Raw genomic sequence first — 13721 nt, forward strand, 5'->3', positions numbered from 1 at the left:
CTACAAAAACCAGCAGAAAACAATTCAAAGAGGATGATAACAACTAAGAAAAGGGCGAGAATCTTATGCCTTCAATGGAAAAGGATGGCTACAAGGGGGAAGCAGCTTCCAATTTCTTCCACCACCCTTCCTCTCCATCCCTAGAAAACAAGTCATTATTGGTTAATGTTGCACTGTCCTTGGGAGAAACGAGGTTGATTCACCTTTGCATCTACTATTTCCTTCTTTAAAAAATCCCATAGAAGATATTCCAAAAGGCTTATCAGCCTTACATAGTGCGCACTTTTACAAAAATCAAGCCTTTAAGAAATACCTGAATCAAAACTGTAATATTTGGGTGTTTTAACAGTGCAGGATGTTCAAAGGATATTGAATCAGTGGGACTTTACCCCTGCAGTAGAGAAACAGCATAAAGTTTCATTGTAAATCAGTTAAGGATATTTTATCTCAGTTTACCATCTATCTGCTCTTGTGATTCTTCATGAAGATTACCTTATTTTGCACGCTTTTTTTTTAGCTTAAAATTAACCAAAACTTGTATTCTCCTTCCCACATCCCATTTTGTACCTATTCTTATCACCAGATATACATAGTAGCAACATAACTTATTGATGCGTTGGTACATCTTACTTCAAAAGTACAATTTAAGTCAGGTGAGCCACCATGCAGGCCAAATAATGGATCCTACCACAGAATCAGCTGAAGACACGCAAAACCCATTAAGTGGAAAAACTAAAAGCTTTTAAAGAATTGAGTGCAAAAGAAGAAGGTTTTGCAAATTTAACCCTTCTATAGTGGGTTAATCAGATTTTGAAGTACAATACAGCCACATTTAAAAAAAAAAAAAAAGTTGGCAAAATTCTAAAATCAAAATGTATTCCCCCCCCCATGTCCCCAAGTGTAAATATTCTTCTGTGGCTTCTGGCCAAATCAGTGAAAAAGGAAAATTCTAGAAGACAACAGGACAATTATTTTAAAACAAAAACCACAATAAATACTAAATTTTCTCTCCCGAAATAATTGAAAGATTTGTGGAACTAAAAGCACTGTTCAGGGCTTGGGATTTTTTTTCTTTACATTAGAAGGTATCACAACAGAACTGTGTTACATTTTGGAGGCACATACACAAACAGTGGTATACAGGCCCTTAAAGCTGTTTGTCCCCTATGCATCAATGCCCTGCCAGTTGGCAAGCCTGAGCCAGGAAGCTGTCAATTCCAATCAAGTTTAGGCGATGCAGTCCTATTAAAGAAGTCTTGCTGGTTAAGGGGCGTCCACTGTTTCCAAAGCATGGGAAAAAAAAAAAGGGAAAAAAAAAAAGAAAAAAAAGAAAAAAAAAGGGCTCTGCTTTCCTTAGATTTGAGCTGGCAACTTTCACTGACTAGAGTTTTCAAGGAGCTATGAATGAGCTTAACAAAGGAGTTCTGTGGCTAGTTTCTGGCTGAAATCCATGTCAACAGTTTTTAAGGTCACAGGTCACACTAACTAACATTTATTCCCAGCAGACCCTGCTCTAAACACAAGCTGTAAGTAGTACAAATTTGGAATTTTTCTGTAATCCCTTGAGATATTCCTGATCCTTCCACATGTTTCTGCTCAATTAAAAACAATTCTCACTTTGCACCACAAGAGAGGCCCCTGCTCAGAAATCTTATTCTATCCTAAGAATAAATGGACAAAGACTGCAATCAAAGGAAAGGAAAGGGGGGAGGAGAGGAACTCACAACAAATCACACCAAAACCTCAAATAACTCCATACAGAATCACATTCAGTTAGTTACATTTTCTGCCATCTGTCACAAACTATTATAGATTCATTTCTTTTTATCTTAGAAAAAGAGTGGTGCAGAGCTTAGCTATTTTGGCCGAGAGGGATTTCCACACAAATGTTTCTGCATTTCACTTCAGAAGAATGATTTTCATTTTGGGTACAAAAGCTGAATACCCACTGAAAACTTCAAATTAAGTAAAACTGAAATCAGAGTTGCACATGGTTATAGCACCTTCTTAAATCAGTAACTTTGCCCAGTAAGTCTGTGAACCAAAGCAAAACTATGCAAAGTTTTACTTTTTTTTTTTTTTTTTTTTTAAACTTTAACAAAACTTGGAGCAAGGAAAAAAAATCTTTGGCTTATGTTATTATTGCCCCTTCAAGCAGTTAGAAATAGGTGCTATAGCTCACGGTACCTATTACACAGTTACAGGAATGAGAGGGTGCTTGTCCACCAAAGTCTAATTACTTCAACTAAGTACACATAAATCTTGGGGCCTTCAGGGCAATACAACCTGTCCACTACCACACACTTCTCCAGTATTGTCAAAGCAGTAACTACTGTCATCTCATTCACGTTCTCGTCTCAGAAAGGTTTTACTATTATTGCTGCTACTCTTTTTGATAGGAAAGGGAAAAAAAACATATAGGCAGCCTCTGAGGGATAAATGATTGCGTATGGTCTGGCAGCATTTACCTAACATCTCTCAAAGCTGTTCTAATAATATCTGGAGAAAAGAAATTTTGCAAATTAAATACAGCATTAAATTGACCAAAATCACATTTGTGGAGAAACTGCAGTTAACAAGGCAACATATTTATCTGCATAGATGGACAAGTACACTGACTTCTGATCACCATAGCTTTTATGAGTTAGACTTCTACTGAAATGGAGAACTGTAACGGACATTCTGTCCAGCTTTGTAAGTTAAGAAACAGTAAATCATAATATTTTCAAGCTTAGTGACATCCTGGAAAATATATTTAAATACAATCAGCGAAGAATCATATATAAAACAATTCATAGATTTTAATACTCTATGATACACCAGTAATCCAGGCTAGATTAAGAACATAGTGTTTTACACAGCCTAAGTTTCTTCAAAAATGTTAAAAACAATTCAATTAGGATTGCTATATTGTACTGTAGAAGTGCAGGGGGTTTGGGGATGTTTTGTGTTTGGGTTTTTTTAAACACATTTTTATTTCAGAGTGGGTTTCATTTAATTTTTCACATTACTGGCCTCAGAATCTTAACTAAAAAATAAGGGATTATGAAGCAAACCAAGTAACAGCAATAACGTTACTTCAAAACCATTCTGCCAAATGGTTTTGAAGAGCACAAGTATTATACTTGGCCTTATACCTACTTACTATAAAAGATCAGTTAAATCGATACAAAAATATTATTTCTCAGTTAAACTACAAAATTTATTTTTTAAACTCAAATATACACTGCCATAAGAGAAGTACACGTTAAATATTAGGGTTGACTTGGTGAACATGCCTGTGATTTTTTTATCTATACGAAAAAAAATAGAGCTACTCAGGTCATCATTTTATTATGTTACATAACCTGAAATCATTACACTGACTTACACATTTAAACCAGTTCATACATTTAAATAGGTTACCATACAGTCAACACTGCCGTTATTTTTTATTTAAAAGCAGTGTGTTTCATAAACATGCAACTTGTTTTAAAGTTCAAATAGTCAGAATATAGAATAAACAGACATTTGAAGAAATTACTGTATCCTATATTTTTATAACCTGAAGAATTTTTCAAGCATCAGTAACTGGGTCCTTATACTGAATTCTGGAAGTATTTCAGAAGACAAAAGATAAAAATATTAAAAAAAAATAAAACTTGTTCTATTATATAAACATTCTCCAATAAGGGTATCAAAAAAAGTATTCGGACTGAGCTAACAAGATTTTTTACATTCCGAAAGCAGAACTTTTTCTTCTTTTATGATTGCATGGAAAGACAAAGTTGTCAGGAATCGAAGATTCTACACCATATAAAAGTCGGGACAAAAAAGCCAACTACAATGAAAACTGATATGCACTTTTAAATAATGTCTTCATACAAGAACTTGGTATCTTTCTCTGAAGGTAGAAAAAAAAAAATAATTTCATGTTTCAATGCCTCCATAGAATTCAGTATTTCATATGTTCAGCAGTCTCTTTATAGGTTTATATACCCTATCTTCATTTTCTTCACCTATCTTCAGACCATTAGAAACAGTACAAGTGGAAGTATCATGCTTATAGTAATTTTAGCTATGAGGTTTTTAACTGTGTCCCACTATGAGCAGACCACATACAGAAGTGTTTGTCCACTTAAGCTTTGAGAAACCAGATTGTAAAACAGAACACTCTACTCCTTTCAGTACACTTACCGATACTAATACAAACTGGTTTACACATTACTTTCCCATCAAGAGAATGTTGAAATACATCAATGCCTGTGCCTTTTAAGAGTTCTACATCACAGGAATTAACCAAAGAGGCAAATACAGCTGAGCCACTGAACAACAGTGTTCACAACGTAACCAACAAACCGGCTTCCGGAGAATTTAGTACAGCTAGTTGCTAGAAATCTGTAAAGATGAATAAGCTAGTAAGGAGATCTAACATTAAAACGATGAGGAAATGAAAATTAAGAGCCTCAGCATGAAAACTTGTTAAGAATCAGAAAGCATCTACATGCTTTAAGAACATATGAAAGCAGAAAGATAAATTTATAGTCTTATTTTATTTTTTATCACTGAGATCGTATCAGTAGATCAGTATGTTTCCATCTTTCAGTACACTTCAATTAGCAGGAAATAGCAATCAAGAACAAATTCTGAACTTCTTTGACACCTTCCAGACTCTTTTGCCCTAATGAAAGAACATTACCTCTCTACATACATAGAAGACTTAGAAAAGATGAGAAACAAAAGTATACAAATTCCAGAACAAAACTAGGGGACATGCCTGATTAAGGAGTTGAAGAGGATGTCTCAGGAGAGTGAGAAACAGAGGCTTGGGAACGTCTCCACACGTTGTTTTTTGTTTCTTGGTTTTTTTGTGGGTTTTTGGTTGGGTTTTTTTTTAATGAAAGACTACAGCTCTTCACTAAATTCAGAACTACCTATATTGTTCACCCTCAAAAGCCCATGCCAAATCTCATGTGAAGTTAGATTAAAGCAAAACAAAACTCTAGGAACAAAAAAATCCAGCTTCTTAATGCACATCCAATAGGATTTATTTCATTTCAGTCAAAATCCTGAAGTACTTAAATGAAGCCTTAGAAAGAAAAAATCTTTGGGCATGGAAATTTTACTAGGATATCGAAATTGCCAAATTAGAACTCAGAATCTGATGACTTGGACATTAGCTCTCAACTTACTATGCATTCATCATTTGGAAAAGAAAATAATTAAAATGCATATTTTAAGTTTTGTAACATACTGCATTGAAGAAGGTAGTCCAGAATTCCAAGTTACCCAGGAGATTTTAATGTGTGGTATGTGAGCTTGTGGGGTTTTTTTAACTCACTTCACTGCTTAGAACCTCAAAAAAACCCCACCAGACCATCTGTGACACTTCTTTTGTGCTTCTGTCCGCCCTCTGCTGTCTGAAATGCAGAAAGTAGTCATCTATGCTAGAGCGCTCTACAACTCGGTGTTACGTACAATATTTGATCATTGTAGTTTCACAATTAGCTAGAAATCAAGTGAAGAAAAAAGGAAACGGAATAAGAGAGACAGACTCAGTGGTCCTACATTAAAAGAAAATCACAGAACACCTAGAAGATGCAATTTTTAAACTTAATCAAAGATTTCCATACATCCATGTGATGCTAAGCACAGCAGGAATGAAACTATGAAAACTATAGGGGAATAGGGCAAGTGAATCTGTGTAATGCTGATCTACATTCCTTATTACCCTCTAAAACTTACAGTCACTTGGATTAATAATGAACTTTCATTTTCTCATTAGTTCACAGGAGAAAGAAGCAATAGGAATGAAGCTAAGAGTCTCAGTCCCAATTCATCCACTGCTGTAACTGCACTGGAACTCTTTTTTTTTTTTTTTTTTTTTTTTTTTTGGTTATGAGTTGAAGCAGAAGGCATTTAACTACAATATAACTCCTCCATTTCTTCTTGGCATTCACTCAACATGAGGAAGCTGACAGCAAAGAACTCTTATCCAGGAGAGATCAAGAAGGGACTCATACTACTCCTCATTCACACTTTCTTTCTAAACTGTGTTTCCCCTTTAATTTGTCATTAATCAGGAAAAGTTACCTTATGTAACCAGACACTTCCCACGTGAGAGTGAATCAGCACCCCAACTATACAGAGTAGCAGCTATGGGGAAACAGCTAGGGAAATACCTTCTTGTCTTCAGTATACGGTCCACATTGCTGGATTGCCATAGCTAATAATAGTTGAAATGTCTACTAGAGAAAAGAAAGAATGAAGGAAGATACTGAGAAAACACCTGTCACTCTGCCTCCCACGCAATTAGTTAGTAATTTTGGTAGATTTCACAATAATTTCTCCAAATATTAAGCTTCTTAGTAAAGGCATAGTTTGCAGATCACTGCCATCAGTATAATGCTGAAGTACAAGGTAACAAACCTTTGGTATCTTCACCGTCTAGTGCCAGCAAAAACGGCACAGACATTCATTTTAAATACATACATCAATGCAAAATCTATTCCACGGCATTGCTGTATGCAACCCAATGAAATGAGAAGTGTCCTTGTACTTGATAGGTGCTCTTAGATTTTGCAACATTATCCCTGAAATTCTCCAGAGGGGTCATATTCAATAACATATATACAGAAGGTCGCATTCTGTCACATGCAACACACAGTACTCATAGAACGAAGACAAGTTCTTCTTGTTCTTACACTGGATTCTCTCACATGAAAAGCAAACCAGAGGCGACTGAGACACATGTCTGCAATTGCTCATAGAGGAAACTGTCCTCATCTGTGATTGCTTGAGCAATTGTTCAGTCACTTACCTGGCTGTTCATACAGTTAACTCTGAGCTATCTCTACCTGGGCCATTGCTCCGAAACTTCCAATTTCTCAAGAACATGCAAAAAGCAGAAAGCAGAAGATTGACCATTCTTAAATTTGTTTAGCACAAGAGAGGCCGGATGCCATGTGGAAATCTTCAACCCACAGAAGTTCTTAATGGAACTAATACATTGGTAGATAATAAAACTGATTTTACTTGCATCATTTCTTGCAGCAAATGTAAATAGAAAATTACGGACTGTATTCCAACATGTCTGTGGGAGGTCATCAAAAACTACTCTGATAGAGCCTCTTTGCCCTTTCTATGTGAAATGCATTGTTCCCAACTTCCACTAACAGTCTTCATTATGACAAACTTCACAAAACCCTCAACGGGACAGAGTAAAGCTCACACATACAAACTTTTAGGATGTGGAGAGCATCAGTGACATTCTTGCAGTTACCAACAGATGCTTTGTTATTAAAACTTGCATATACAAATGTCCACAAAATGTCTTAACAAGATCAGTTGTGACAGCTAAAGATAACAGCTGCCATCATGCTATGTCATATCAAATTACTGCAGAGAGACATTTTTTTTTCCACATTGTTAACTCAAGAACATTGACTACAAACAAATACAGTTATCTACAGAGGAACTCAAAGTGCAAGATATTTTGCATCACTTCTGCAGAAGAGCAGTGACTTTGAGGACCAGATAGGAAAATAATTTTGAACAGCTGGCAATTATAATTTGAGTGTAACACAGCAAAGTCAAACACTGTTTCCTAGAGTCAGCCAAAAGCCAAACCACAGACCTACCTTAAGATACAGAAGCAGCTCTTGGCCCCAGAAGATAAGCGACAGAATCCAAACCTCTGTTTGCTGTCAATGTCTGTAAGCACAAATGTAAAGTTCTGCCCAACTTGGTTAACTGCATGGCTGAAAATGAAGAGAGTAAGAGGAAAAAATTAATGCTGAGCTAACTTTGTGTCAAAAGTATCTACTCAAGTCATTGAACCTATAACATTTCCTCTTTCAGCAGAGTTTTTTTTAGAAATTAACTTTGAGAGTATACACCCTCTAGAAACTTAAATACGCTAGTTGCTTGGTGAGGGACAAGTGGGTTTGGGGGATTTTCTTCCCATTTTTTAAGAGTGGGAGGATACTAAAAATGCATTTATCTTTAAATGAAAATGGTTATGACTATCAACTGTCTTCAATGCAGTACACACTGTACAAACCAAACCCATGTTCTCTCATATAACCCAAAATATTTCATTACTCTTTGTTTGAGAATTGGTTTACTCCAAGAGCAAGGCAATGTTTAATAACATGCTAAGCTTCTTCAACACTTGGATATTGACTTGTAGAAGCTTTACTATCCATCTACCAATTTTGTATGTATGCCAGATACACCATTCCAAAATGTTCAGCAACTGGAACCATGCCAGGTGACTCTCCTTTACTTTAGGAGGTAGGCAATCAGTTAAAAGAAAGACTAGAATAGTGTACAAAGGACAAAAAGAGAAATTAGAATCAAAAGTACACTGTGCTAAAGCCAGCCATGACTATAAAAATAATTTTGTAGGACTTCTATATGATTTTTCAAAATTAAGAGTCATTTGCCTCATCTGCAAGAACTTAACGGCTCTTCAAGAATAGCTCAAGTGAACTAATAACATTCTTAGATGTTGGCTCCTACTCACAACACAGTGGAAAGTATCACTATAGGAAAATTTGCCCAAATTGGAAAAATACAGTTTTGGAAAACAAAACAAAACAAAACCCACAACCAACAACCACCACCACCAAAACAAAAACACAAAAACAAAACCACAAACAACACAAAAAACAAGAACTAAACCAAACCAACAAACAAAAAAACCACCCAAACCCCAGCATTTAAAAATTCATGTCTTTAGAAATACTATAATTCACATCTGTACTTTACCACTACTAGATGATGCTCAAAATAATAAAATAAGATCAAAATAAGATGCTTTACATTTAAAGCATGGCACTTTCTGAATGCTAGTTATTAACAAAATGAAAGACATTCTTGAGATATTCCCACATTTGTCTAAAGTTAATCAAACGCTTATGTACTGTGACAGCAGATCCCATATGAACCAAGCCCAACTCACCTCCCAGTTTGTAGAGATGTAGTTTTACTCTTAACAGAAATTTTGACATTTAGTGGTGAAGCTGGGACTAATGTAATTATTAGAGGATTTTTCATCCAATTTCAATCTATTCGAGACCTCATAATGATATGAAATTAACACTTATTTCAGGTTATGTTCTAGTTTATTTTAGGTTTACTGAGAACACAGACGAGCATTTACATGTGTATCTTTACAAGTCAGTCCTACCAAGAGCAACAAAAAAACCCCATTAAATTCAAGGCCATTTAACTAACAGTCACAAGCCTTAAAAGCGAGCAAATATTCTCTTCTATGATGCCATATATAACACAATAAACAATTTATGTGGGAGATTATACAGTCAGTGCCTAGAGAAAAAGAGAAAAAAAGACTTGCAGAAATAAAAGTTGGATCCAGATCGGAAAGATGTCACTGTCCAGCTTAGAAAGAAGAATCCTCCAGTGGATCCAAACAGGGAAGGAAAAACATGCAGTGATGACGACAAAAAAGTGCTCCAAATTCACAGGTGAACAAAAAGACAGATATTTTAAAACATTTCAGTAGTCTGAGAATTAGACAGTGTAAGTACTATCATCCTACCGAAATCTAAATGTCAACAGAGCAACCATTTCCATAAACCACACTGAGCTGCTAGGGGATACCAAAAAATCCCTTATGGGTGTTGTGTTTTATCTGTAAAGCTTGGATGTAATGTTACTATGGTGATTTTAGTATGGTGTTTTAAAAGGGGATTATATGCTTAATTTTAACAAGGTTGAGAGCAGAGCGTGTGTGAGAAATAGCATTCTAGCTGACAATTAGAATTACAGAACGGGGAAAAAAAACATGCTTCATTTGCAGCAGGGAGAAGCTTGTTTATTAAGCAATTGTGACACATTGGTAAGTTCCTCCAAAGTAAACCTAAAGATTCTTGCATTTATGTGATGTGCAGAAACTAAGTATGTCTTAGAGGTCTTGCTCAAGTTTCAGTTACCAGTTCTTCACATGGAAGGATGAACTTCCCAATGCAAAAAAGTGCTTTTCCTAGGATCTTAATATCAAGACTTAAGATTCATAGCTCTATTTTCAAATGGGAAGAAGGTCTATTTAGAGCCTAGCAGGATGGAAGCACCATAAATCTCACCTCTAAATGGGCAGACAGAAGTTAGGATTGGAGGGAAGGGGAGAGAGGAAGAGTGATTTCTTAAAAATCCTCCATCACTAGCTATATCTGACTAACACAAATTAATCCTAATATGAAATTTGACTGAGGTGGAGTTCTTCACTCCTGCAGTTGGAGAATAGCCTCTGCCTTGATCCTGCAAGTGTAAGATTAGAAAACTCACAGTACACTCCCTAAAGGAAAGGGCAACTAGTCCTTGGTCATTTTTGACCACTGGCAACAATATATATAAAAAGAATCAATATTAAAAGACTTAAGAGTCTGTGTCAATGAGTGCCAAAACCTTCAGCACAGAGAACAATCAGATATGCAGAAGATCTTGATTCGCCTCAAAATCTCATTTGAAGTAGCAATCTGGCAGAGGCAATAGTACATCTTCAGTTTTTGCCACCTGCTTTATAAAACATGCAGCCTTAGAAGAGACACACATGTAGGTGAAGACTTACGTCCTTTCTCAGCACTTGTTAAACAGTGGTATATATCTACAACATCAAAGTCAGAGGAGCAAGACTCAACTCAAGTACCACTGAGAACACTTCTACCATCAAGAAGTTTCCACTGAAAGCCTGGCACAATACTGCACGTAACACAGAACGTAGTTACGTTAAGTTAAATTTCCCCAAGTCAAACTCCTCACAGACAGGGTATAAATTGGGGACATGACTCTAGCAGGACTTGAAAACCTAAGTTCTATGACTGGTAATGCTACTTTGGGCTCTGAGCTGGTGAAAGGAAAAGCAGCATCTATTCTTTAGTGACTACACATTTCTGATCATTTGTATCAGTATCTCTTCATCTTAAGTCATACTGATAATTTTTCCACAGATCCTAAAGAGACATCCTACCCAGAATATTATTCCAGCAGAAGGTATTAACGCATGTTCCTAAGTTATCTGAACAATGAGCCAGTATCTCCATTGTTATATTAAGAAGAATAATTTTAAAACCTCCCAATACTGCAGAGAGATTCTAATACTAAAATACTAACAACAAGGCAACCTAGTTAACTGGGAATAGTACCTAAGTATTTGGAAGGCCTTTACTGAAACCACTTGTTTCTTGCTCTTTTTGTCCAGAATGAACAAAACAATATATATTTAAAAAAAACACCCTGAGGACTAAGAATTACAGTAACTGGAGATCTGATTCAACATACCACTTTTCAGGCACATAGGGATAAAATCCCACTAAAGAGTGCTAGTCAACTCTGTAAGACACAACTGTAAGGACCTTTCTGACACGTAACTGAAGACAGTATTTCTTCTAGAAGCAATTTCTTTTCATCTCAAAGTAGAAAAAGTGTTTACTGAGAAGACTGAGGGGAATATTAAAGCATTGTCTGAACTAATTTCATTATTGGGCTACCTGCTCACTACTTTAAATAACTTTATTTTAAATGCAGTATAAGAAACGTATAAATAAATATTCAGTAGTTGGTTAACAGTAAATAGGGAAAGAATAGACCAACTAGTGAAAATTTATCACTTGTTGAGTTCCAGAAATAGCCTCTAAGAACAGGTATTAGATCAGTTCTAAACCTGGAAGTAGCTAAAGGATGAAGAACATTTTGCACTTAAGATGCACTTTATTTTTCTCGTTATCATGGTCACGTTAAATTCATTTGCATTCAGTGACATAAGACTGTTTACCTTCTTACTGTAACTGGCAGGTTAATTCCCACACACAGTTCAAAGCTAAGTCAAATTTAGATCATGGAGGACTACAACAAGTATTTATCTATATATAAACTTACGCACACATCTATGCGCACCTGTGTGTGTACTTTTACATCAGGAAGAGAAGTAGCACACACATCTCTTTCAGCTGCCATATCCTTAACTTGGATGTCCTCTACCTTCTGGACTATTGAAAGTCCATTCTTCATTTTAAATTATTAAGTATGCCATGGGTTACAATCTCTCCTTTATGTTCAAAATGGTTGGCTTACAGTCTTTTCAGTGACTGTGATACTCAGTCAAACAAGGGAATCCAGAAATGCACCCCATATGGGGTTTCAGTGTTCTTATCTTTCAAAATGGTATATTGCTGGGGAAAAACAAAATACAGCAAAACAAACAAAACCCCTAGGTACAATAACTTTACGCAGAGTAAGCATAAATATTTCTAACAGAAACACATACATGAGAAAAACATAAGTACTTCCCTACTCTCTCCCGTTAGGAAAGGAAAAAGATAATCAGCAAAAAGTGATTCCAAATTATAAGACAAATTTGTGGCTTTTGAAGGTCATCCGAGTCAACAAGCACTGGTTAAGTAGCTCATGTTGACAGCCCAGGATGTTCAAATTCTCTTTTTATGTACAAATCAGGTACAGCAGAGGCACTGGTAATAATAGTTGTCTCCAGCAGTGCCTCACCAATGTCTCTCAACCCTGATCTGCAGGAACCACCTGGAGGGTTGAAAGAACATATCGTCTGCATGATCCATTCAAGCTTTCAGCTTCCTCCAAAAGCCCAGATTACTATGTTGGAGGACAAAGTGTAGCAGTGGTTTTATTATGTAGACTCCTATCTCCAGAGAAGCATAGTGAGATTTCATCTCCATTCATAGAAACTAGTGAACAGTATTTCAAGATAACTAAGAAATACAAGCTGGCCTATGGATGGGGGAAAAAAATGAAAGGAAAAAAAAAATTGAACAATGGCTCAAACCATTGATATTAAAAATGGATGCTGATTTATAAAGAAAATCAATTTCTACTGTAAATATCACAGATTTCACTAAAATGAGAAAAAGATTTCTAGCAGCTTAATCACATTTAAGGTCAATTTCATCAATCAAAACCATTCAGTGTGTTAGCTGACCTAAGACAAGTGATTCTAATGAATTCAATGATGCTTATAGATAATGTGAGCAGTAGTGCATCCTTTCTAAATTTCAATGCTTGTTCTTTTCATAAAACCATCAAAAATAACTCACAGTAAAAGCAAAACTAAAAAAAACTAAGTAAGTTCTGGAGTTTTCTAAATTACAAGAATTAAATACTCTCAGCTCCTATCAAATCCACTGTAACTTACTTTACAATTTTTCCCCCCCAAATTAGAAGCCATATTAAGTAGCCACCAAGTAAACCACCAGCATTCCAGCAAGAGGCCTTTAAATGTAAAGCACTTATTTCATTGTTCTGCCCAGATTTTGGCATTTAAGAAATAAAATACATACTCGCACAAAGCTTTGATATTAATATGCATATTTGACAACCACTACCTAAGCATTTTCACATTCAACCATTACGTGGAAGTAAAATAAAATGCACTCTTACTGCTGCCACTGAACAGCTCAAACTTTTAAAACTTTTTTTTTTTTTGATGGTGCCCATAAAAACCCCAGGAAAAAGTGATTCTAAGACTATAATTTGCACTTGGGTGCTTTAAATCACAGTCAAGCAGACAGAATGTTAAGAATGGTATGGTTTTTATTTTCTACAGTGGTTTTATTGACAAGCTTATTTTCTTGTAAAGTTTGAAAAGCTAACACTACCTGTCCACATAGAAGGGGAAACAAAACTTGGTCAAAGTCTGTAGAACTTCCTGTGGAGAGAAAAAGAGATAATTTATACATCTAGTGGGACCA

The 13721-nt window shown here is 35.7% G+C and overlaps 1 protein-coding gene across 9 annotated transcripts in view; it reads right to left on the minus strand.

Moving 5' to 3' along the window:
- The window catches only part of DENND1A (DENN domain containing 1A), a 220657-nt gene that overhangs the window by 151527 nt on the left and 55409 nt on the right, over positions 1-13721 (minus strand). For 7 of the 9 annotated variants that reach the window (XM_069771314.1, XM_069771311.1, XM_069771313.1 and 4 more), the window contains exons 4-5: positions 13629-13678; positions 7620-7739 (exon numbers count right to left, since the gene is read on the minus strand). The exons of 1 other annotated variant lie outside the window; for it this stretch is intronic. In XM_069771314.1, the coding sequence (XP_069627415.1) occupies positions 7620-7739; positions 13629-13678 (170 nt within the window). The remainder of the gene's footprint in view (positions 1-7619; positions 7740-13628; positions 13679-13721) is intronic. One more of the 9 variants, XM_069771316.1, reaches the window with a different exon arrangement.

This window comes from Haliaeetus albicilla, chromosome 26 (assembly GCF_947461875.1).
Source record: "Haliaeetus albicilla chromosome 26, bHalAlb1.1, whole genome shotgun sequence".
In the NCBI taxonomy this organism is placed as follows: Eukaryota; Metazoa; Chordata; class Aves; order Accipitriformes; family Accipitridae; genus Haliaeetus; species Haliaeetus albicilla.